We start from the raw sequence: 21,999 nt of genomic DNA on the forward strand, positions 1-21,999 counted from the left end.
ATATCATATTTACAACATGCAACTACTTGTACAAAGCGAAAATAGCTTCCAACTCGCCGGAATGCAATGCACAAGGCAAAATGAAAACTGACATCTGAATTCTTTTATTTTGTCTACGTTGGCATTTACACAAAAAGAGAATAGGATGAGCTGCTTTATTATATTAGTCTGTAGTCGGCTTGCAAGCCAAAGTAATCAAATCGCGGCTCAGGCTTGTCACGGAGCTCGCCTTGGATAATAACCAATTATATGCACAACAGAATTTTTAAACAACTATTTTTCATATCTTTTATGAAGTAAAGCTATGTAAAGCTATAGATAGCTATAGAACGTTTTCCAAGTGGGTTATAATACATATAAATAAGTTCTTGTAGCTAATCTCTTCTTACGTATACATATCTCTCTGTCTCTGTCTCTGTCTCTGTCTCTGTCTCTGTCTCTGTCTCTGTCTCTGTCTCCGTCTCTCTCTCTATCTCTCTCTCTGTCTCTGTCTCTCTGTCTCTTACTCTGTCTCTCTCTCGCTGTCTCTTTCTCTGTCTCTGTCTCTGTCTCTGTCTCTGTCTCTGTCTCTGTCTCTGTCTCTGTCTCTGTCTCTGTCTCTGTCTCTCTGTCCCTCTGTCTCTTACTCTCTCTCTCTCGCTGTCTCTGTCTCTCTGTCTCACTCTCTCTCTCTCTCTCTCGCTGTCTCTATCACTGTCTCTCTGTCTCTATTTATTTCTCTTGCTTGCTTCTTAAATTTAAATTCTCGAAACATTATTCCTATTGCTTCCTCTATCTTCAAAGCATCACAACAGCTCGATAAATATTTAATTATTAAAAGAAGGGAGCAATTTTAATTACTATTTGCCATTTGCCTAAAATGTGGGGCTAGAATTTTCGCACACCAAAGCTATGCTTAACAACCCAAATAAACAAAACAAAACGGAGAAAGACCCGAATAAATTTTCATGCTTAGCTAGATGAAGCATTTCAATTAATATTTAGATTAAAGATATATGCCATAGTGGCAGAAGACTAAAAAAAATATAAAAATACTAAGCAGCATGCATCGAACGATCATATAGATATATAGAGACAATTATGATGTGGTCTATCTTGCACTACATAAAACCAACCGAGAGGCAAATGTCTACAGATTACGAGTGCACTACACTGTAGTATAGTGTAGCATACACACACATGGCATGACAAATTGTATTACCCTCTGGCAGAGTATCAAGTGCCGGCTCGTATAAGCCAACGGCGAGTATAGTTTAAGCTTTAATAACTACATTTACTATGCCATAATGTGCTTTAATGCTGCAAATTGAAATTTTAACGCAACACACAACGGCACTAGCACACACACTCACACACACACACACTTAGATTTTGACAGTGCCCGGCCTCGTCCCGGAACATGGCGTATCCAAAACTATTTGCGGACATGCTGTGCGGTCAGCCTGTGGCCTGGGACCCGTTACGCCTGTCGCCTGCTGGGCGCCATATAAGTTTGCGGTCGCTCCTTTTATTTCATTTTGCATAAGTTCTAAAGTAAACATCATATATAATTAAAATCACAAAACGGTCAATTTAGACTCTGCGAAAGCCATGCGCGCCGAGTGCGACCGAGAGTAATGGGAGCGACGCTCCTCGGGGTCCCTCTGCATATTATAATATTTCCATTAAAATTGGATATTATGTTTCTATGTAAAGTGGCTTATGGGATTTGTTGAATTACTTGAATTTTATGCATTTCCAAAAGCAGTCAACACGCTCTTCAAATCAATTGGGTTTTATTAAAATATATTATGCAAAGGCGATTCGAGGCAGGATCTTGGATAACTGGGTAAATAGACAGAACCAGGTCTAGGCTACATTATTCAAATCGGTAAAGTAAAGCTCACTCGGTTATAGCCAAATGAATTCTGTTGACCAAGACATGACTCAAGCTAGCAATTAAGGAACTTGACTTATATGGCATATTGGTTTACTTCAATATTTGCCTGCACTTTTATAATACGATTTGTACTTGGAGTTGGGCAAATCATTTCTAATTTTTTACTGAGCCGTAGCTATAGCGTTTTTTTTTTATCCACCTCTCTCAAAAGGCCCGAAAAAAACCCGGCAATTTCTTTGAGCTGGAGTAGTGAGCTCCATACATTTGCCATAATTAAGTTTTATGGGCCTTGGATTTTGGCAATTTTGGCAGAGTAAATGGACCTGTATGGCTGAGGGCACGCCGTCAGGCCATAAAGCATTGGCTTTGGCTTACATGGCTCCAATGAAAATCGCATAGTGACTGATGCAAATTTATGCCAATCCCTGTTGGGTCTAATTTTTAGACGCGCGTTTACAATGTTTTTGCCAGATTTGCATGCCGCAACAACAATTTGGTTTATAAGGCATGTCGGCAAAAAAGAAAAAAAAAATAGAAAAAAACATTGTTGCGGCCAATGGAGCTGTGGGTACGTGAATAAAAAAAAAAACATACACAATTCATTTTCGAAATGAATTTGTTCCGCTGTAAGGGCCATAAATGCATTTAAATTTATTGGAATGCGCGACAGCAGCGCTATAAGAAGAAGCAGATTCCAAATACATATTAAAAAAAAAAAAATAGCACACCCATTGAATGACAATAAATTATCAATTTTATTTTGACAACGCGAAAAATCCCGCTCCAAGAGAGAGAGAGAGAGGGAGGGTCGAGCGCAAAATGTCAGATGAAATTGAGCAAAATATATTCAGGCGGGGCATTTGTGACAGGAAGTTTCAGTTGAATGGTTTGTTCCAGCGGCCGGTTCTGAATTGCCAGCACATATCCTCTATACACATACATATATGTATGTGTATAACGTATGTATCCTTTGACAAACATTTGACTGAAATGCACTACGCCAGTGCCGTTGGGCGTGACAATATTAATTTATATGCTTAATCGCAATGGCCCCCAACTAAATCCAGCTTACAAACGAGTATATCGCTTGACTTTTATTGCAGACATTCCATCTTCGTCAGCCCGTGGACGCAGTGCCCCCGACGATGTTGCCTTCTATTGCCCGGAGGAGGGCCTCTTTCCCGATGACTACGACTGCCGCATCTACTACCGCTGCGAGAAGCGTTCCGAGCATTACATCAAACCGTACATGTTCGCCTGCAAGGAGGGCACGGTCTTCTCGCGCACCCTCCAACTGTGTCTGCCTCCGATGCTGGCCGGACGCGGGGAGTGCGAGCCGTACATGAACGAAATCGATGTCGGCGAGGAGGCTGACAGCCAGCTGCCGTTTGATGGGCTCGTCAATAACCAGAATGGACATAATGCGATGCTTAATAGCGCCGTAACACCCGCCGCCGCCTTGCAGCTGCACACCTATGCGACTGCAAATCAGTTGCCCACAAATTATGGACTGACAGGCCTGAGTGGTGTTTCAGTCATATCCTTTTCGAGCTCATCATCTTTGCGCTCGGCCGCTGAGGAGGGGGGAGTGTCGTGCGAGGATGATGGATTTATGAGTGATCCCATTGACTGCACCGTGTTCTATCGCTGCATCTCCAATGGACGCGGCTATAATAAAATTGGCTTTCGCTGTTCGGACGGAACTGCCTGGGATGAGTCTCTGCAGTCCTGCAACCATATAGTCAAAGTTCGTGCCAATGGCGGCTGCCGCAACCAGGCCGATCCTCTCAGCGATGAGCAAACTTCGACACAGTCCTCCCAATCGAGCTATCAGAATACCACCTCATCGTCATCTTCGTCCAGCAGTCAACAAAGCTCCTCGACGAGCTCCTCAATGTCTTCCTCGTCCAATAGCTCGAGCTCATCCAACAATTCCTCGAATCAATCGAGCTCAAGCTCCAACCAGGAGTCATCCACATCGAGCAGCAACCAACAATCGTCGAACAGCAATCAGTCTTCCAGCAGCACAGAAAGTTGGAGCAGTAGCACTCAACAGTCCAGCTCGGGTTCTTCGAATCAAAACTCTGGCAGCAACCAATCGTCCAGTAATAACCAAAACTCTGGCAACAACCAGTCTTCAAGCGGCAACCAGAACGCCAACAACAGTCAAAATGCCAGCAGCCAAAGCTCCAACAATAACGAAAATCAAAGCTCCAGCAGTAACCAGTCTGCCAGCAACAACCAGAGCAACCAGAGCAACCAGAGCTCATCGAACAATCAGTCGAGCAGTGGCTCCAGCAACCAATCCAATCAGACAAACACGCCTGCACCAAGCGAATGCGAGGACGAGAACACCTATATACCCGATCAAAAGGATTGCGCCAAGTTCTACAGATGTCGCAAGGATATTGATGGTAATCTAGAAGTGGTGCCATTTACATGTGGTCCTGGCACTGTTTGGGGTCAAGAGGAGAAGGTCTGCGTTCTGCCTAGCGAAGATCAGAAGAAACAATGCAACATACAATCTGGCTCCTCCAGCAGCGGGAATAGTCAAGCTGGCAACAGCACATCCAGCCAGCAATCCAACGGAAACAATCAATCAAGCAGCTCTAGTTCCGGCTCAAACAACAGTAATAACAACAATCAATCTAGCAACCAGCAAGGATCATCGTCAAGCAGCAGTCAGCAAGGCTCGTCGAGCAGCAATCAAGGCTCATCTTCATCGTCAAACTCCAGCAATCAGTCCTCTAATCAGAGCAGCAATCAAAGCTCTTCATCTTCTTCAAACTCTGGCAACCAATCGTCCACATCCAACTCGAGCTCTTCAAACTCGACAACAAGTAAACCTTCAAATCCTGACGGACAGTGCGAGCACTCCGAAACATATTTACCTGACAAAAAGGACTGTGCGCGCTTCTATCGCTGCGTCGACAATGGAAATGGTGGATTTGATAAGATTGCTTTCGATTGTGCACCGGGCACTGTTTGGGATCCCGAATCAAAGGGCTGCAACCATCCAACTGATGTACAGAAGGAAGAATGCAAAGCTATGGCAAGTGGTACAGGAAGTGCAACAAATCAAGGCTCGTCTTCCAATCAGGGATCGTCGTCCAATCAAGGATCATCTTCTAATCAAAGTTCCTCATCAAATCAAAGCTCCTCATCGAATCAAGGATCTTCATCCAATCAAGGCTCGTCTTCCAATCAAGGATCGTCGTCTAATCAAGGATCATCTTCCAATCAAAGCTCGTCATCAAATCAAAGCTCCTCGTCGAATCAAGGATCTTCATCCAATCAAGGATCATCCTCCAACCAAGGATCATCCTCTAATCAAGGCTCTTCATCCAATCAAGGATCGTCATCTAATCAGGGATCATCATCCAACCAAGGATCGTCTTCTAATCAAGGATCTTCATCAAGTCAAAGCTCATCTTCTAATCAGGGATCATCCTCCAATGAAGGATCATCCTCTAATCAAGGCTCTTCATCCAATCAAGGATCGTCATCTAATCAGGGATCATCATCCAACCAAGGAGCGTCTTCTAATCAAGGATCTTCATCAAGTCAAAGCTCATCTTCTAATCAGGGATCATCCTCCAATCAAGGATCATCATCTAATCAGGGCTCTTCATCCAATCAAGGTTCTTCCTCTAATCAGGGATCATCATCCAACCAAGAATCATCTTCTAATCAGGGATCTTCATCAAATCAAAGCTCATCTTCTAATCAGGGATCATCTTCCAATCAAGGATCATCTTCCAATCAAGGATCATCCTCGAATCAGGGTTCTTCCTCTAATCAAGGATCGTCTTCTAATCAAGGATCTTCATCAAATCAAGGATCGTCCACCAATCAAGGATCTTCATCAAATCAAGGCTCATCTTCAAATCAGGGATCATCCTCGAATCAAGGCTCATCTTCTAATCAGGGATCATCCTCAAATCAATCCTCTAACCAAGGATCATCTTCCAATCAAGGCTCCTCCTCTAATCAAGGCCCGTCATCGAATCAAGGCTCTTCATCCAACCAAGGCTCATCTTCAAATCAGGGATCATCCTCGAATCAAGGCTCATCTTCTAATCAGGGATCATCCTCAAATCAATCCTCTAACCAAGGATCATCTTCTAATCAAGGCTCCTCCTCTAATCAAGAATCGTCTTCGAATCAAGGATCATCCAACCAGGAACCAACCACAACAACAACGCAGAAACCATTCAAGCCAGCAGAGAAATGTGAGAGTGAGGAAACCTTCTTAGACGACAAGGAAAACTGTTCGAAATTCTATCGATGCGTTGACAACGGAAAGGGCGGATTTATGAAAGTATCATTTACTTGCCCATCGAATACCCTTTGGCATCCCGAGGCCAACAGCTGCAACCATCCATCGCAGATTGACATGCAGAGCCTTAAATGCAAGCGGGTCATCAATAGCAGCAATAACCAATCCTCTACATCATCGTCTTCAAGCAGCAGCTCCACAGAGCAAACGACATCTACAAGCTCTCAATCTAGCAACAATATCAGCTCTACAACATCTAGCTCAAGTAGCTCTAGCTCAAGTAGCTCTAGCTCCACCCCGTCGCCAAAGCCCTCTGGTACTTGTAATGTTAATGGTCAATTTCTAGGCGATGATGAAGACTGTGCCAAGTTCTATCGCTGTGTGGACAACGATAGAGGTGGTTTCTATACGGTGGCCTTTTCGTGCCCGCCCGGAACTGTGTGGGACGCCCAGATCGAAGCTTGTAATCATGCCTGGGCCGTCAAAGATAAAAATTGTGGCAGTAGCGTCAGCACTCAACGGCCAATCCCACCCACTACACCTAATCAGGGCTCATCGCAATCCCCAAGCACACCAAAACCCTCCACTGTAAAGCCCACAACACAAAAACCAACCCAAAGACCAACACAACAACCGATCACTACAACGGCGAAACCCTCAACCCAAAAACCAACTACCGAAAGGCCGGTTACGCAAAAGCCAACGAGCCCAACTACTAATGTGAAGTGTACATCTGAGGGCTTCATTGGTGATCCAGACAATTGTGCGAAATTCTATCGTTGCATCAGCAATGGTAAGGGCGGCTTTAGCCAGGTGGCTTTCCATTGTGCGGCGGGCACAGTTTGGGACCAGGACCTACAAACCTGCAATCACGACTTGAATATGTGCAATCCAAAGCCAGAAGATGGCCCTGGCAATGCTACAACTGAGTCCGATAAGGGTCCATGTGACAATACCACTGAGGGTCCGACAACTATTTCGCCTACCACCACGGAGCCAACTACGACAAATCGTCCAACTGAGCCAGCCACAGAATCAACAACGGATAGGCAGACCACAACCAACCAACCTACAACCAACCAGCCCACAAGTACTCCAGCTGAGCCAACAACAACATATCAACCTCCAACGACACTATGGACTACGACAACACCCAGACCAACCTCAACTGAAAGTCAGCCCACGACATCGTGGAGCACTCCCACGCAATCGCCAACCACAACGATGGTGCCCGAAACTACAACCATGGTGCCCAATTTGCCACCTGGCACCGAGTGTAAGGGCGAAGGCTTCATGCCTGATCCTAACAATTGCCGAAAGTTTTACAGGTGTCAGAAAACAGGAGACTCCTACACGAAGCATGAATTTATGTGCGCCAAGAATACGGGCTGGAATGCAGATATCCAAACCTGTGATCATGCGCAGAATGTCCCTGGCTGTTCAGGCCAAACTGAAGCTCCAACAACAACAAATCCAACCGTGACAACTACCGAAATTACTACTTCAGATCGACCAACGAAACCTACAACAGAACCACCAACGAAGCCAACAACAGAGCCACCAACAAAACCAACAACAGAACCACCAACAAAGCCAACAACAGAACCACCAACAGAACCGCCAACAAAGCCAACGACAGAGCCACCAACAAAACCAACAACAGAGCCACCAACAAAACCAACAACAGAACCGCCAACAAAGCCAACGACAGAGCCACCAACAAAACCAACAACAGAACCACCAACAAAGCCAACAACAGAACCACCAACAGAATCGCCAACAAAGCCAACAACAGAGCCACCAACGAAGCCAACAACGGAAATAGTTACGAAACCAACAGATTCTCCAACGAAACCGACTGGACCCCCAACAAAGCCCACTGATTACACGGAGAAGCCAACGGATATCCCAACAAAGCCCACCGATTATCCAACCACAGAAACGTATCCAGAAACAACTGGATCAGTGCCAGGCTATCCTCCAACTACTACTCAGGCTCCGCCAGTGAACTTTACGTGTCCAGCTGAAGGCTTCCACGCTGATCCAGAGGACTGCAGCATTTACTATCGCTGCACCAAGAACAAGAATACCTATCAAGTATATAAGTTCCGTTGTCCGAAGGGCACGGTCTGGGACACATCTCTGGACACATGTAACTACGCCGATCAGGTGTCCGGCAATTGCTCTTCAGGCAGCACGACTTCAACAACAAAACCGACTGAAATAACAACACCATGGACTGAAATGACAACCACCACCATGGTGCCAGAGACAACAAGTAAGCCAGAGACCACCACCAGCTCAGACAGCACCACAACTACAAGTAAGCCAATGGACACAACTACAAATAAACCGGAGGACACAACTACATCTAAGCCAGTGGATACAACAACCACTAAGCCAACGGACACAACTACAACTAAGCCAATGGATACTACAAATAAGCCGGAGGATACAACTACAACTAAGCCAGTGGATACAACAACCACTAAGCCAACGGATACAACTACAGCTAGGCCAGTGGATACTACAAATAAACCGGAGGATACAACTACAACTAAGCCAGTGGATACAACAACCACTAAGCCAACGGATACAACTACTACAAGTAGGCCAATGGAGACAACCACAGAACAGCAAGAGAAACCAAAGCCTGAGGTATCCAACAATTCAAGTGCTCCCTGCCCAACAACCACTGAGGAGCAAAGTTTGTTTGTCTGCCCGTCCGGCTTCCGTCGACACTCCAAGCAATGCGGCGTATTCTACCAGTGCAATGAGAACTCTGACTCGAATCTGAATATTGTATTGTTCCAATGTCCCAATGGTACCGTCTATCAGGAGGCATCATGTCGCTGCGGCAAGCCAGAACCCAATGACACCTGTTACAACAAGGGATCGTCACGTACACAGCTGTTTGATGAGGCCGTGGAACCACTAAACATGGCAAGTATCTGTTAGATATGGCAAATCGCACAGTTTTACTAACCCACCCAAATTTGTCTCCGTTTAGGTGCCAATTCATTCGACAGAGCCTCTTTGTCCGGAGGAGGGACACTTTGCACTGAACCAGGATGAATGCAGCCAAGTCTTCGTGAAGTGCGGCTACTCGCAGCAAACAGGCCACATCGAGGGACAGATATATCGCTGTCCCCAAGGCTTCGCCTATTGGAATGTGAGCCGTCGCTGCGAGCCAGCTAAAAAGCTAAACAGCTGCAATCCAGCCTCATACAACGTGGGCAACAGTGTGCCTCTGGAGTGGGTCAACATCGGCCACAGACGTCGCAATCTGCCCATCTAAAACATATACATTTTAATAAATCGATAGCATTAATGTAGAAATTGTAAAAGGCAATCGCAATTGTTTGCTCCGCACGCTCCCCGATCCGAGGCAGCCTGCGCAGCAAATGACGTGCCAAAAGACTAGCTTAGGTTTTAGTGCAATACCAATAAGTCTCACAAGGGTTAACAATAACATTTTCTGGTGATGGTGCAATTTGAATGACATAAAATAATTTTTTTGATTTCCTGTAAGAGTTGCATTGGCACAGCCTTCGACTATATGCACATCTTGTTGCTCTTCATGCAGTAATTGTATTTATATTAAATGTAACGTTCTGAACGCCATAATTAGCTTAGACTCTATGCTTAAAGTTTACAATAAATTAAAACATATACAAAACGGTTTTACATAAGCTGAAGCTTAAGGTGACTACGGTGCTTGTTCTTTTCTCTTCTCGCCTTTCAACTGAGATCCAGTCATTTCCTCTTCTTTGCGACGGGTGGTGCTGCCGGATTTTCGCCCTTGTAGAAGTCCTTTAGTAAGGCCATTGCCTCATCCGCTCGCACACCGCCCGTTATGTTGATCTGTTGGCCAACCACGGCGGCAACGTCTATCACTGTCTTGCCACCGAATCGATCATTCTCGCAGCCATAGATGATCTCCTTGACGGCGAGTGTGTGCAAAGCGGCAGAGCACATGATGCAGGGCTCCACAGTAACCACAACGCTAATCTCACTGAACACCTGGCGTGCTGGCAAACGCTTCTCACGGCAGTACGCCAAGGTGGCATCGATGCATATGAACTCCGCATGACGTGTTGCATTCCGATGTACATTCACTTCGTTCCCGCCACGTGCTATTACCTTGTCATTGTGCACAAACACACAACCAACGGGAACCTCGCCTGCGTCACGTGCCCGCCTCGCTTCCACAAGAGCATCCTCCATAAACGCGGCCATTTGGCATGGAAATATTGCAGTTTATTCGCAGACTAACAAAAACAGAACTGACTACGACGCCACGACGCAGGCAAGCAAAAAAATAACAAGCAAAAATCAGCTGTTCACAGTCACGATGTGATTGGCAACTCAACGGCAACAGTGTGGCAGCACTGGCCGTGATTCAAATATATTCAATTCTGTTAATACACTAACCATTCAACCAAACATAGACAGCTATCATTTCGTACACAAGTGCGAGTGTGTGCATGCTCGTCGAGAAGTAGTTATCTTTTAGCACGTCACCATCTCATGTATAGAAAATGTTCATATGGTTTGGTATAGTCTTCTTTCAAAAGAGAAGAAATGGCAGCTCTTTACGAACAGTTCATATTCTTGTAAGTTGCTGCCTGTGCCAGCACACATACATATGTACATGTGTGTATACATTCGATAGAGAAGAGAGCGACAGAAACGAAAAGAACTGGGCATAATGGGTCCCATCCTTTAAAATGAGTATGGCATGGAATAGCCAGATAGCAAGAGACTATGAATTGGAGATCATCTAAGTTGTCCATATGTATCATTTGGTAAATAAATGTAAGTAACACGAAGAAAAAGTGCTTAAAGCAGCAGAGAGTGTGCTCATTGGTCACTTAGAGCTCGGCTGCAACGATTCTTACGAAGCTAACGAAGAAGCTAGAGTGCTTAAAGCAGCAGAGTGAGAGTGAGTGCCTGAAGGAATGTCGCCCTATTTAAAGGGCAGCAGCTGCAGCATTTCTTCAGTCGCTCAGGCCTGGTTGGGGTCAATTGTGCAGTGCCGTAAAGTGAAGTGAAGTGCCTGACAGATCACAGACTTAGAGGACAAATTTAGAACAAATACTTTGAGGATATACACGCCAAACTATTATATTTGATATAAGATTTTATTATTACGATGAGCAAAAACTCTGTCAGTTCTCGTATGTATTATTTTGTGACTCACAATGTTATCGCTACACTTTCTTCTTCATATATTAATATGTACATATATACATATTTAGATGAGCTTCCGTTTCTTCACTTAACACTATTTAGCCTTCTGGCTTATTACATATGTATTTGATTAGATCTTTTTCCTCCAGCAATGCTTTCGCCTCTTCTGACCACTTTGTATTGTTGGGCACACGCATACTTGGATGTTTTAAACGAATCACTGTTGCGCTTGATTTACAATAAGACGATCTCTTTTTGAGCTCTATTTCAACCCACGATCCAATAGCCACAATGAATTGTGGCCGCAACAGCTCGAGCTGCTTATCTAATGTCATCAAGCACTTGTCTCGTATCAACGTCTTATAATCGCCCTTCAGGTGGTCAGGTGTTACATTCCCACCTTTTTCATCAAAGAAGGCCAAAGGACATAAGTTGTGGACAAAGCATTGTTGAAAAAATATATCCAAGCTGCCAGCCAATTCCTCAAATAGATTCCACAAACGTAATCCACTCTGCTCCTCAGTTCTGTAATCTAAACCTGTAACAGGTCGTTTATCGTGCAACAAGGGCGGCTGCTGCACTACACCCGAGAGTTGCATCTTCTTAATGACGGTGCCAACGTTGCCGAAAGGTATCTACAAATAATATTATATACATGTGTTTACATATTTATGTATATTAAGACATCTTACGCCTGTCTGGCACATCCCCTTTGGACCAGGATTTATGCCAATAAATACAACATTTTTGGTTCCACTTAAATACTTTTTTAGGTACGCGCAATGTAAGGACGACGCATACTCGACGGGATTGTAAACACAAGAAATCTCCTTTGGCAATACCAGATGCCCTAGTTCTTCATTTAACTTGCACTCGAAGGCATAAAATTGTTGGTCGATTGTCGGTATTGAATCCAAAGCTGATGATTCAGTTTTCCTTAGATCAAGAGCCTTCGTTTGCCTATCGAGCTTGCGTTTCAACATGATGCGTAATTTCTCGCCCTTTTCATTAATAGCAATTCTTTGCGATCACCGAACACTTGTCGGATAAATGCTTGTAATAAACAAACTTCAAAATGCATTTGTGCAGAAAACGATTCGTATAATGCAAAATATAGTACTAACTTTTTGAAGAGTTGCCACCTGGTAGACTTTTAACAGCGCACTGCTAAGATATGAGCGGCAGAAATGCAAATTTCACGATTCAAAAAAACGATAAGTAATTTATTAAATATGTATATTAAAATTGAAACTATGATTGATTATGCGTGAAGCTCTTCAGCTTGGCCTCATTATCTTTCACAAATTTAGTTTTAAAATCCTTAATATTCTTTGAAATATTCGTCTTAACAACAGTTCCAAAAATGTTCAAAAATTGCTCCACCTGAAAGTAAATAAATGCATTTCAATAGCAAATATTTTTAGCTACTTGCACCGTCTCTTTACTTACAGTTAAATCCTTTTCAGCGCAACCCATTTTAACGAACTCACATTGTGGGGCATGCTTCAGATGCTCCTTCCAAGGGTCGTCTTCGGCCTCCCAGCCATCTAAGGTTTTGGCGCACACGAAGCAAGTGGCGGTATCATTTTCACGCGTGGTGCCCGTCCAGTAAAACCCCGCTTCGGCCATCTACACAGTAGTTGGAATAAATAATTAAAAACTGTATGATACCAATATATTCACAACTCGCTTGCCTTGTCAATGCTGCATGTGGACTTTGATGAAAAGGGCCAATCCTTAAAACTCTCAACTCGATGCTTTTCTAGTAAGTTTAACTCACGGAATGCTTCCAGCTTGGCATCGTCCAATATACTTGTTGCATCCATTATTTAGTCTGCTCCAATTACAATAAACAATTTGAAATTATTTGTGCGCACAACAAAACAAAATAGCAAACAATGCCAAGCGTAGCGCGTCGCTGTTACAACTCTGCAATTTTCTGTTAACATAACATCATAAAGCAGTTCCAAAATGAATCATTTATAACCGTACCAAATGAGTACAAAAACTTTACATTTGTGTTGCTTATTATATATCGTTTAAGCTAAATATCAAAATGTCCGAAAAATCCTTTTTTTATTAAATAATTTAACATTGCCCTACGATTTTTATGATAGTTATGTACATTAGCAGTAATACGTTTTTTTATTTGAATTTAAATGAACCACACAGTTCGTTCAACTGCCAAGAAATCATATTCTATAAAGCTAGCACAATTTTCAACACTGACATTTTCAGTGCTCAACATTTATCGTTAAGCCGCCACGAAAAGCGAGATTTATTATCCCAAATAATAAATAAATATTATTTATCATGCCCGCAGATCAAATTCAATATTCCGAAAAATATTTTGACGACAAATATGAGTATAGGTAAGGATCTCATAGATAATAATTAATAACATTTATTCACCATTCAGCCTTTCGCTTTCAGGCACGTAATTCTGCCGCCCGACTTGGCCAAGCATGTCCCTAAATCGCATTTAATGACAGAGACGGAATGGCGTAACCTTGGAGTTCAACAGAGTCCCGGCTGGGTACATTACATGATGCATGCGCCCGAGCCGCATGTTATCCTATTCCGTCGCAAACACGTCGAGGACGAGACATCCGCTTCGCAACCAACTACAGCCAATAATGTCAATGTTTGCGTCTAGTTGGAACAACGAGATGAAGACGCAGACAAGGACGAGCCAGAGGCAGAGGCTAGTAGAGTTGGTAGCGAGCATTATGTTAATGTTAGACAGTATTCAATAAGATTGGAGTTAATCATCAGTCACCTTGATGTAAAATATGTTTACAGTAGGTTAATACATTGTTACAATTATAGCCTTAAGTTCTTTGTGGCCATTCAGTCAAACACAAATTTGAAAGCCTTTCACGAATTTTTCCCTAAGTTTATTTACCTAATATACGAAACGTACGCCATGTGTACAAATTACAAGTAGTAAGACTAACATTCGATTTAAAAAAAAAAGGAGTTTTTTTGCTAATGGTAGCAACGCCACATCGCAGGTGTTATGTAGTCCGTCCAGCGCTCGTAGCGCAGGTCACAATTCCGTTTCGCATAATACTCCATGGAATAGAGAGAGATCATGGTGCCGTTGCCGATAATGAGAGTAAACCAGACGCAAATATTGCCCAGGGTCTTGGGTGCGCTGCGCATCAGGAAGACCAACGCGACACCCAGCACACCGAAGAACATAAACATGACGGGGAAGAACAATTGCAGCCCGAATCCCAGCACCTGCTCGTGCACCAGCGCCGATATCATGAACACCAGCAGAGAGGCGATCACTTTGGAGCCCTTGAAAACGTAGGTATACAGATCCCTATAGACGTACTCGTACAGCCAGTCGTGCACCACCACGTTCCAGTTGCGATAGTATCCATCGTAGGTGTGCGACGTCCACCAGTCCTTGTAGAACATGCGATCCCCGAACCGCAGCAGCTCCGCCGTAAAGTTCAGCCACGAGTGGAGAATCATATAGAAGCCACACAAGAGGATTACAGCGCTCGGCAGCATCATGCCAAAGATCTTGACGATCAGCTGAGAGGGCCCCAGTGGCTCCTTGCCAAACTGGCCAAAGTACTCGCGAATGTGGCGCTCGTGTATGGAGGCATAGAAAAAGGCAATGGCAACGACCTCCATGAGGCGGGCGAGCGCGAACTTCCAGCGTATCTGCTTCGTGCGTGGGTAGGTGTCCCTGTAGATTAGGGTGGGCGCAAACAGAAAGTATACGTAGCAGCGCAGGGGCGGCAAATAGGGACGCGCCTCCTTCAGCTCGCCATCGTCGTCCGTCTTCTGTTTGCCCTGCAGCACCCGGGCCGCATTGTGTCTAACATATGCGTGCATTTTCATCAGCAGCCGCGTGCTCTCCAGGAGCAGCACACAGGCACTGATGAAGGGCAGCTGAAACTTCAGGCACAGCGAGGTGGACACATACCCGAAGACGAACTGAGCGCTGATATATAGGATGAGGCAGCTGTGCGACCAGAAGCGCTGCAGCGATTCTGAAAGGAAATTGAAATTCTTATTCGAGTTTGGCTTCGACGAAATACTTTCGAGACTCACTGTGTGACTGCAGCTTGGCACGGACCAGTGCCCAGCCTTGGAATGCATAGTAGAGCGCCAGCACAAAGACATGCTCCAGCAGCCAGGCGCCCAGCACCCAGTGCAGACGCTTCAGCCCCGTGCGAAACGTGCCGAGGCCCAAATTGATGCGGCCCTCGACAAAGTAGTCATAGAAGATGACGTTCAATAGAAACATGACCAGAATGATTGAGAATATGTGGTAGATGGTGCGCATGTGCTCCACCTGCAGCAGCGCTGTCAAATATGATTCGCGCGCCACGAACACCTTGTCGGGTAATTGACGTCGTTGCGTTCGATCTTGTCGCTGCTGCTGCTGCTGCTGCTGCTCTTGTTTTGGCGTTGTCCCATTTTGGGCATGCACCCGACCATTTGGGCAGTCCCTGACGTCATTTTCCGCTGCTGTCGCAAACGCCTGCTGCTGGCGATTGTGCCAAGTGGCGCTTGCGTGATTGGCCCTGCCCCGCGAGGTGTCGAACTGGCGGAACTCCTGCGCGCGCAGCTCCTGTTGCCGCACGTCCTGCATGACGTCCTCTATCATGCAGGACAGACGCTGCTCGAAATCGCCCATAATTTTGCTCTGAAACTTTTGCAGTTTGTCGCGCAAGAACTGTAGCTGATCGACGCATCCCTCCGTGGAGGACTGCCCGACTGTCCTCGACTCCTCAGCCATGGCGAAAAAAAATAAACAAAAAAACTAAATGTGTTGTCTATTTCGCGTTGTGCACTGTGTATTTATCAGTACTTTGCAATGACCTATGCTGTGCTATAGCAAACCGTCTGCGTGAGAAGCTATTTGAACAATGTGCCGAGAGCTCCGAGGCTCAGTTGCTTTTGGCTGCTGTTGTCAAATGCATGAAATGATAACGGCGCATTTGCCCAACAGCCAGAGGCATAGTTAATGAGGGTGCGATTGCACTGAGAAGCACAAAGCGTCGCGGCGCTACGCCTCCTCTATCGCCCAGCAAAGCAAGCTTGGCGCGCCTCTCTCTTCTCGTACTCTCTCTTTCTCTCTCGTTCTATCTTGCGCTCTGAGCAAAGTACACTGTTGTTGCTGAAATAGTTTTGCTAAGTACATTACAATTGAGACACTAATTTGATTGCTCGCGCCTTATGCGACCCGATTAGCTGTCAACGGCACTTGAAGCTTAATCAATCGGCCGCCCGTCCGTCTTACGAGAAACACATGTGGGTCTATGTTATTGATAACACCATTGTTCATTGGCCCGGGTGCACTAGCACTCGCCATCGTACACCCAAACAGACAGAAATATGTATGTACGCTGGCTTGCATACATACATATGAATGTATGCAAATGTATAGATACGTGTGTGTATAATACAATATGACGCGCCGCGCTGTGATTTCCACAGCGGATTACGAAATGTAATATGTAAGTATGGCAAACAATAAAGGGTATACATATGTATGTATGTATGTACGTACGAATAATTTGATAATAATTTTGAACTTGAGCATATTTTGTGTCTAATTTGCTGAATTTGTGCCCAGTGTCTTGTTTATTTAGAAGGTTGTTGTCTAAATTATCAAATGCAGCAAATTACCCAAAGGGATATTTTTAAAGGATTTTCACTGTTGAATTAAAAGTCCAGTTGGAAAATCAGATTTGCAAATCTTTAAGTCATTTGCTATTTATTATACATACATACACATTGTATGTACATATAATTGATATTAGCTGACTATTTAAAAATAGCAAAGTGCCTATATAATTATTTCTTGTCTAAATTAGCGCATTTAGGAAATACAATATTTTGTTTTTTATTATTTTTACTATATTGTTATATGTAATATATAATAATTAAAACCGACGGCGCCAGTTGCGTGTTTCATTTTGAAGTTTGCTTTAGTTTTATATTAATTTTGACATATTTTGCTTTCAAAAATATCCCAATGTACTACGATTTACAAATTTCGAATATACCTTGCTATTTTTAATTAAAATGCTTGAAAATTTGGATAAGCATGAAATTTGTTGGCTAAATCAAATATAAACAGTATTTGGATATTTTGCTAGTGGCCAACGCCTGGGCTCTATTGAAATCTATCGACCTGTTTATTGTGTGGCGCGTAAATGTGTGTGTGTGTGTTTCGTATATTTAATTGCAAATATTTATGTGTGAGAATAAAAAAACAACAAATACATGCGCATAGGCCTAATGTTTTGATAACGAAAAATGAGCCGAAATTAAAGCTCACGGCAATGCGTTGTCCCGACTGCCGCACACGATGCAGGATGTTAACGTATATGTGTGAGTGTAAATGTGTGTGTGTGTGTATGTGTGCGCTTGTGTGCGCTTGTGTGCAAAATAATATTAATGCTGTGCAGACGCAATAACCAAAAATATTTATTATTTATGCGGAATAAACAGCAGCGCGGCAGCCCAGCGCACACACAAAATATGAAATTAATGCAAAAATGACAAAAGCAGCGCGCAATAGGCAAACGGCAGAAGAGAAGAGCGCACAAAGCGTACAAGTAAAACATATATATTCTATATACGAATATTGGCATAATGAAATGCCAGCTTGGTAGCTCAGCCCAGTAAAACATAAAAGTCAAGCTCAGGCCCAGCAAATATTCATAAACAGAAACAAAAACGGGCCAACATTATGCAGGGTGATCTGCCAGATAGTGCCGCATATAAAAAGACATTTTTATTGCTCGAGAAAAAAAAGAGAACGGCATGCTGGAAGAGATAGTAAGGAAGGGCAAAAAAAATAAAATAAAGAAAATAGAAACAAAAATAATATGCGACCGTATAAAAATCTATATAATTCATAAACCCACACAATCGCAGAAGCTGGGACTGAACGAAACACGTACGCCGCGCTTGGCGGCCATATTGGGTCATAAAAAGCACACACACACACACCCATATATACACATAAAGCCACAACACAACACAAAAGTGGCAGCCGCAGCAAAAAAAATTTTATGACGCAAAACTTTGTGAAGCAGAAACATATAAAAAATGTTGCATATTTTCGGGAGCAACGTTGAAAATTGTCCCACAGCTCGCTCTCGCTCTCTCTCTCTTCCTCTCACATACATACATACACTGAGTGTGCCATTTCCGCTGTATTTCTGTTGTTGATTTATAGGCACACAGTTTTGTGTCCTGTGCGAATAGAATGCCCGAAAAAATGGCGCAGTTTTGTAATTTACTAAAAAGGCACATAAAAAGCAGCAGAAAATATTAAGAGAAAAGTCTCGTACAGCTCCTAATTTTGAAATGAAACTATGTATTACTATTAAGATACATATATAGAGCATCATTCAAAGCCTTTGTTAAGCACGCTCAGCTAATTATTCACTTGTGTATTTTACACAAATTTATTTATTTTGAATTTCATAATAGCATGAGACCATTTTAAGATCCAATTGCAGTAACTTTAAATATATTGATTTAATTTATAATGTGAACTATATTATATGGTTAAAAATATTGTGAATGTTGCTAGTCCATAAAAAAAAAAAATAATAATAATAATAATTTAGAAAAAATCCCTTCTGATGCTGAAAATTATTTTACACATAAAAAAAAAATTAATTAATAATAAAAAAAATGTATACATACATATATACAAATTGCTAATATGTAAAAATAAATAATACACAGAAATATATTAAATTCATACTTATATAGAGAAAATATTTAAAGAATTAAAGGGAAATTATTTGGTACATAAAAATATAAACAAAAATATTAAAAAAAAATATATAAAATTAATATAAATATTCCTTGCAGTCTCCTAACTCTTACTTTAATTATATATTTGTATTTATATTAGATATTTATATATTTTAATATCTTCATCAATTTTAAGAACTTCCCACTGCAACAATTCCCCTCAGTGCGAACGTTTCCAATTGGACAGCAATCCAAGCAGAATTACCTACATAGGTCTCCCAGAGTTGGCAGCTCCTCCAGTTCGACAAACGTTATTAGGGTCTGGCAGTGGTCTTGGTGCTCGTCTAAAAAATAAAATAAAGCTGCTCCTTCCTCGAGCGCGTCCATGTCGCCAACGGCGGCTCACAGTGCTCATAAAAATATGCTTGAAATTGGTTTTGCGTTGGCCAGAAGCGAACAGAAAAGGCAGCGAAAATGAAGGAGGAGGACGAATCGACAATACCTCGCACAATGCTTGAGACAATGTTTGCTTTAAGTGTTAAGATTCCCGCTTTGTTTACCTTTTACAGGGTATATCTCATATAATGTACAATACAAACAACTTCTAGCTACATTTAATGTCGCCAACAACGACAAATGTCGCGGCCAACGCCGGCCATGTGCTCCAAGGACCACGCTCTACCGACCAGGAGTAATAGAAGCAGCCAGTCGAGCTGGCAACGGAGCGAGGGATGGGGAGGCCAGGCGGCTGGCGAAGAGTGGAGACGAATCGTTCGCTTTTGATTGTTTTGCAAACAAAGCGAAAGCGAAACAAGCAACCAAGTAACCAACCACCCACCCACACCCACACACACAGACGCATCCCACACACACACACATTACAATACTTTTTGCTTTCTTTTTTCCCCCAAAATGAAAAAAAAGGAAAAAACGGGGCAACTTTTTTCGAGGGTGGATTTTCATTTTGTATGCTTCATGATTTGGAACTTTATTCGCTTTAGTCGCCCCTTGGTGAACCGTGCACGTCTGTCTGTCTATGTGTGTGTGTGTGTGTGTGTGTGTGTGTGTGTGTGGATATATATGTGCGTATTTCTGTTTGTGCGTGCATTTTTTTTACCATTTCATTATTTGCAAATTTATGCGGGGTGGTATTTTTGTGACTCAGTCGCAGTTGTTGCTCTTGTTGTTGTTGTATTTTTTTTTGTCTTCTTCTCTTTCTCCTTCTTTTTTTTTGCTATTACTACTCCACTGCCATTCCGCTCATCGATTTTTGGTTTCCATGTCGAGCGATTTTTTTATGTAGATTGGCCATTATGTGGAATTAGTTTTTCTGCCAGTTTTTCTCTTTTTTCACTCGCTGATCGCTGTATGTGTGCGTGTGTGTGTGTGTTTGAGTGTGTGGCACATAGCAATGGCGTGCGCCATAAAATGTTATTGGCTGCTGTTAGCAAATGCGAGTGTGTGGAATGTTTGAGATGGTTTTTTTGATGGGGCCCAGAAGTATATGTACTATATAGAGAATAAAGTAGAGCAATATTCGATGAAGAGTGGACATAAATACAGTGAAATGTTTTCAATAGACGATATCCATCAACTAAAAAGGTTTCAGAATAACCTGAACAAAGATTTGAATAAATAAATAAATATATACATAAATAATATTTATGAAATATTAAATAAAATTTCAATACATACAACAATAAAAAATAAAAATATTTATAATATAATATTTTTAATAAATAATTACACTTTACTACTTTATGCGCGAAAATATTTATAAATAATTAAAAATATAATTTAATAAGAAAGTATTTATTTTATTTGTTTTTTATTTTGATACATATTAAATTCATTTTCTTTTTTTTTTTAATTCTTCTGCCAAACTAAACTAATATTCATATGTAAATACTGAAACTGGCAGCGAATTTCATATATTTATTAGAAACTAGCAGCGATATGCTTTGTCTCTGACGAAAAGTTCTCTTGCAATGGAAAATCGACCACAATCACTAATTGTGAATGTTGACTTTTTTGTATTTACCCGAAAATTTCCATAGAATAGAAAATCGCAAAAAGTACAATGACCGCAATGGCAAACAAGTGCCAATGTGTTTTTAGCACTTTATCAGTTGTTCAAACAAAACGCTTCCACAATTCAAATATTTTTTTACAAGTCACAAATTATTTAAACAGCATAACGAGAGGCGAATGTAACTGTATTGAAGTAGTTTATGGGATTTAAAAATAAGAAATGATAAGCTCAGTAATAGAGGGGAATTATCGAAAAGGAATTGAGTTGACAAGACTAGAATAGTCAATTGTATCCATAAGTAGAAGAGTGAGGAGTGAGGAATAAATATAAATCATATAAATTATATTTCCACAAATACCTCTATCTTCAAATTGAAAGCATACATAGAAGGTATCAGAGTCAACGATGATCAATTATAATATTTGCTAGGCAAACTTGAGTTGTTTGCCTAATGGGGTTTGCTGCTAATATTTTCAGCTTCTCTCAGATCTAAGGGCCAAAGGAAAATAATTTTCAGTTGAATTTTCTACCCTGCATGGGCAAGCAAAAAGAAACCCATAACGAACTATTTCGAAAAAAAGAAAGTAAATGGGCTGGCAGCGATTCGTATGCTTTACGTGTGAGTGGGTGTGTACGTGCGTGTGTGTGAGTGCTTGTGGGGGTGGTTGCTGGCAGCATAAATAGCCAGCCCTAGACTGGAGAGGGTGGCTGCTGTCTTGGGCGATAATTTAACAAGAAACGAATGTGAATGCGAAGGCGAAGGCGATGGCGATGGCGAGTGCTGTTTTTGTATTTCACTTTTATTTTTGCTTATCTTCGTCTTTTTTTACACACTCACACAGATACACAGACACTTACAGAAACTTG

The 21,999-nt window shown here is 42.4% G+C and overlaps 6 protein-coding genes across 6 annotated transcripts in view; 2 read left to right on the forward strand and 4 right to left on the reverse strand.

Annotated features, from left to right (window-relative positions):
• The window catches only part of Mur89F (Mucin related 89F), a 53,766-nt gene extending 43,929 nt beyond the window's left edge, over window positions 1–9,837 (forward strand). Inside the window, exons 4-5 of the mRNA XM_089256473.1 lie at window positions 2,983–9,101; window positions 9,169–9,837. Of these exons, the coding sequence (XP_089112599.1) occupies window positions 2,983–9,101; window positions 9,169–9,456 (6,407 nt within the window). The 3' untranslated portion in view covers window positions 9,457–9,837. The remainder of the gene's footprint in view (window positions 1–2,982; window positions 9,102–9,168) is intronic.
• LOC108660360 (tRNA-specific adenosine-34 deaminase catalytic subunit ADAT2) lies at window positions 9,727–10,521 on the reverse strand. The gene has a single exon (XM_018113730.3). The coding sequence runs from the start codon at window positions 10,395–10,397 to the stop codon at window positions 9,915–9,917; it is 483 nt and encodes a 160-aa protein (XP_017969219.1). The 5' UTR covers window positions 10,398–10,521; the 3' UTR covers window positions 9,727–9,914.
• An 874-nt stretch (window positions 10,522–11,395) lies between these two features.
• Smug (Single-strand-selective monofunctional uracil-DNA glycosylase) lies at window positions 11,396–12,485 on the reverse strand. Its single transcript, XM_018098202.3, has 2 exons — window positions 12,044–12,485; window positions 11,396–11,986 (listed from the first exon to the last, which is right to left on the reverse strand). The coding sequence occupies exons 1-2, from the start codon at window positions 12,332–12,334 to the stop codon at window positions 11,450–11,452; spliced, it is 828 nt and encodes a 275-aa protein (XP_017953691.1). The 5' UTR covers window positions 12,335–12,485; the 3' UTR covers window positions 11,396–11,449.
• Window positions 12,486–12,545: 60 nt separating this feature from the next.
• Det (baculoviral IAP repeat containing deterin) lies at window positions 12,546–13,354 on the reverse strand. Its single transcript, XM_018100998.3, has 3 exons — window positions 13,046–13,354; window positions 12,801–12,980; window positions 12,546–12,734 (listed from the first exon to the last, which is right to left on the reverse strand). Exons 1-3 carry the CDS (start codon window positions 13,175–13,177, stop codon window positions 12,603–12,605), a joined length of 444 nt encoding a protein of 147 aa, XP_017956487.1. The 5' UTR covers window positions 13,178–13,354; the 3' UTR covers window positions 12,546–12,602.
• A 165-nt stretch (window positions 13,355–13,519) lies between these two features.
• Cks85A (Cyclin-dependent kinase subunit 85A) lies at window positions 13,520–14,301 on the forward strand. Its single transcript, XM_018113754.3, has 2 exons — window positions 13,520–13,723; window positions 13,785–14,301. The coding sequence occupies exons 1-2, from the start codon at window positions 13,665–13,667 to the stop codon at window positions 14,005–14,007; spliced, it is 282 nt and encodes a 93-aa protein (XP_017969243.1). The 5' UTR covers window positions 13,520–13,664; the 3' UTR covers window positions 14,008–14,301.
• Window positions 14,234–16,375, reverse strand: LOC108660378 (sterol O-acyltransferase 1). The gene is made up of 2 exons (XM_018113753.3): window positions 15,426–16,375; window positions 14,234–15,364 (listed from the first exon to the last, which is right to left on the reverse strand). Exons 1-2 carry the CDS (start codon window positions 16,114–16,116, stop codon window positions 14,340–14,342), a joined length of 1,716 nt encoding a protein of 571 aa, XP_017969242.1. The 5' UTR covers window positions 16,117–16,375; the 3' UTR covers window positions 14,234–14,339.
• Window positions 16,376–21,999: the final 5,624 nt, after the last annotated feature.

This window comes from Drosophila navojoa, chromosome 2 (genome assembly GCF_054131105.1).
Source record: "Drosophila navojoa isolate 15081-1374.11 chromosome 2, UAZ_NAV_1.0, whole genome shotgun sequence".
NCBI classification, from domain to species: domain Eukaryota; kingdom Metazoa; phylum Arthropoda; class Insecta; order Diptera; family Drosophilidae; genus Drosophila; species Drosophila navojoa.

What these genes read in the sequence shown, in the direction of transcription:
- LOC108660360 (XM_018113730.3), bottom strand. Translation starts at nt 10,397, where the DNA reads ATGGCCGCGTTTATGGAGGATGCTCTTGTGGAAGCGAGGCGGGCACGT.
- Smug (XM_018098202.3), bottom strand. Translation starts at nt 12,334, where the DNA reads ATGTTGAAACGCAAGCTCGATAGGCAAACGAAGGCTCTTGATCTAAGG. An exon ending in AGGGGATGTGCCAGACAGGC is followed by an intron (nt 11,987 to 12,043) that starts GTAAGATGTCTT and finishes TATTATTTGTAG; the next exon opens with ATACCTTTCGGCAACGTTGG.
- Det (XM_018100998.3), bottom strand. Translation starts at nt 13,177, where the DNA reads ATGGATGCAACAAGTATATTGGACGATGCCAAGCTGGAAGCATTCCGT. An exon ending in CCACATGCAGCATTGACAAG is followed by an intron (nt 12,981 to 13,045) that starts GCAAGCGAGTTG and finishes ACTACTGTGTAG; the next exon opens with ATGGCCGAAGCGGGGTTTTA. An exon ending in GCGCTGAAAAGGATTTAACT is followed by an intron (nt 12,735 to 12,800) that starts GTAAGTAAAGAG and finishes ATTTACTTTCAG; the next exon opens with GTGGAGCAATTTTTGAACAT.
- Cks85A (XM_018113754.3), top strand. Translation starts at nt 13,665, where the DNA reads ATGCCCGCAGATCAAATTCAATATTCCGAAAAATATTTTGACGACAAA. An exon ending in GACGACAAATATGAGTATAG is followed by an intron (nt 13,724 to 13,784) that starts GTAAGGATCTCA and finishes TTTCGCTTTCAG; the next exon opens with GCACGTAATTCTGCCGCCCG.
- LOC108660378 (XM_018113753.3), bottom strand. Translation starts at nt 16,116, where the DNA reads ATGGCTGAGGAGTCGAGGACAGTCGGGCAGTCCTCCACGGAGGGATGC. An exon ending in TGCCAAGCTGCAGTCACACA is followed by an intron (nt 15,365 to 15,425) that starts GTGAGTCTCGAA and finishes ATTTCCTTTCAG; the next exon opens with AATCGCTGCAGCGCTTCTGG.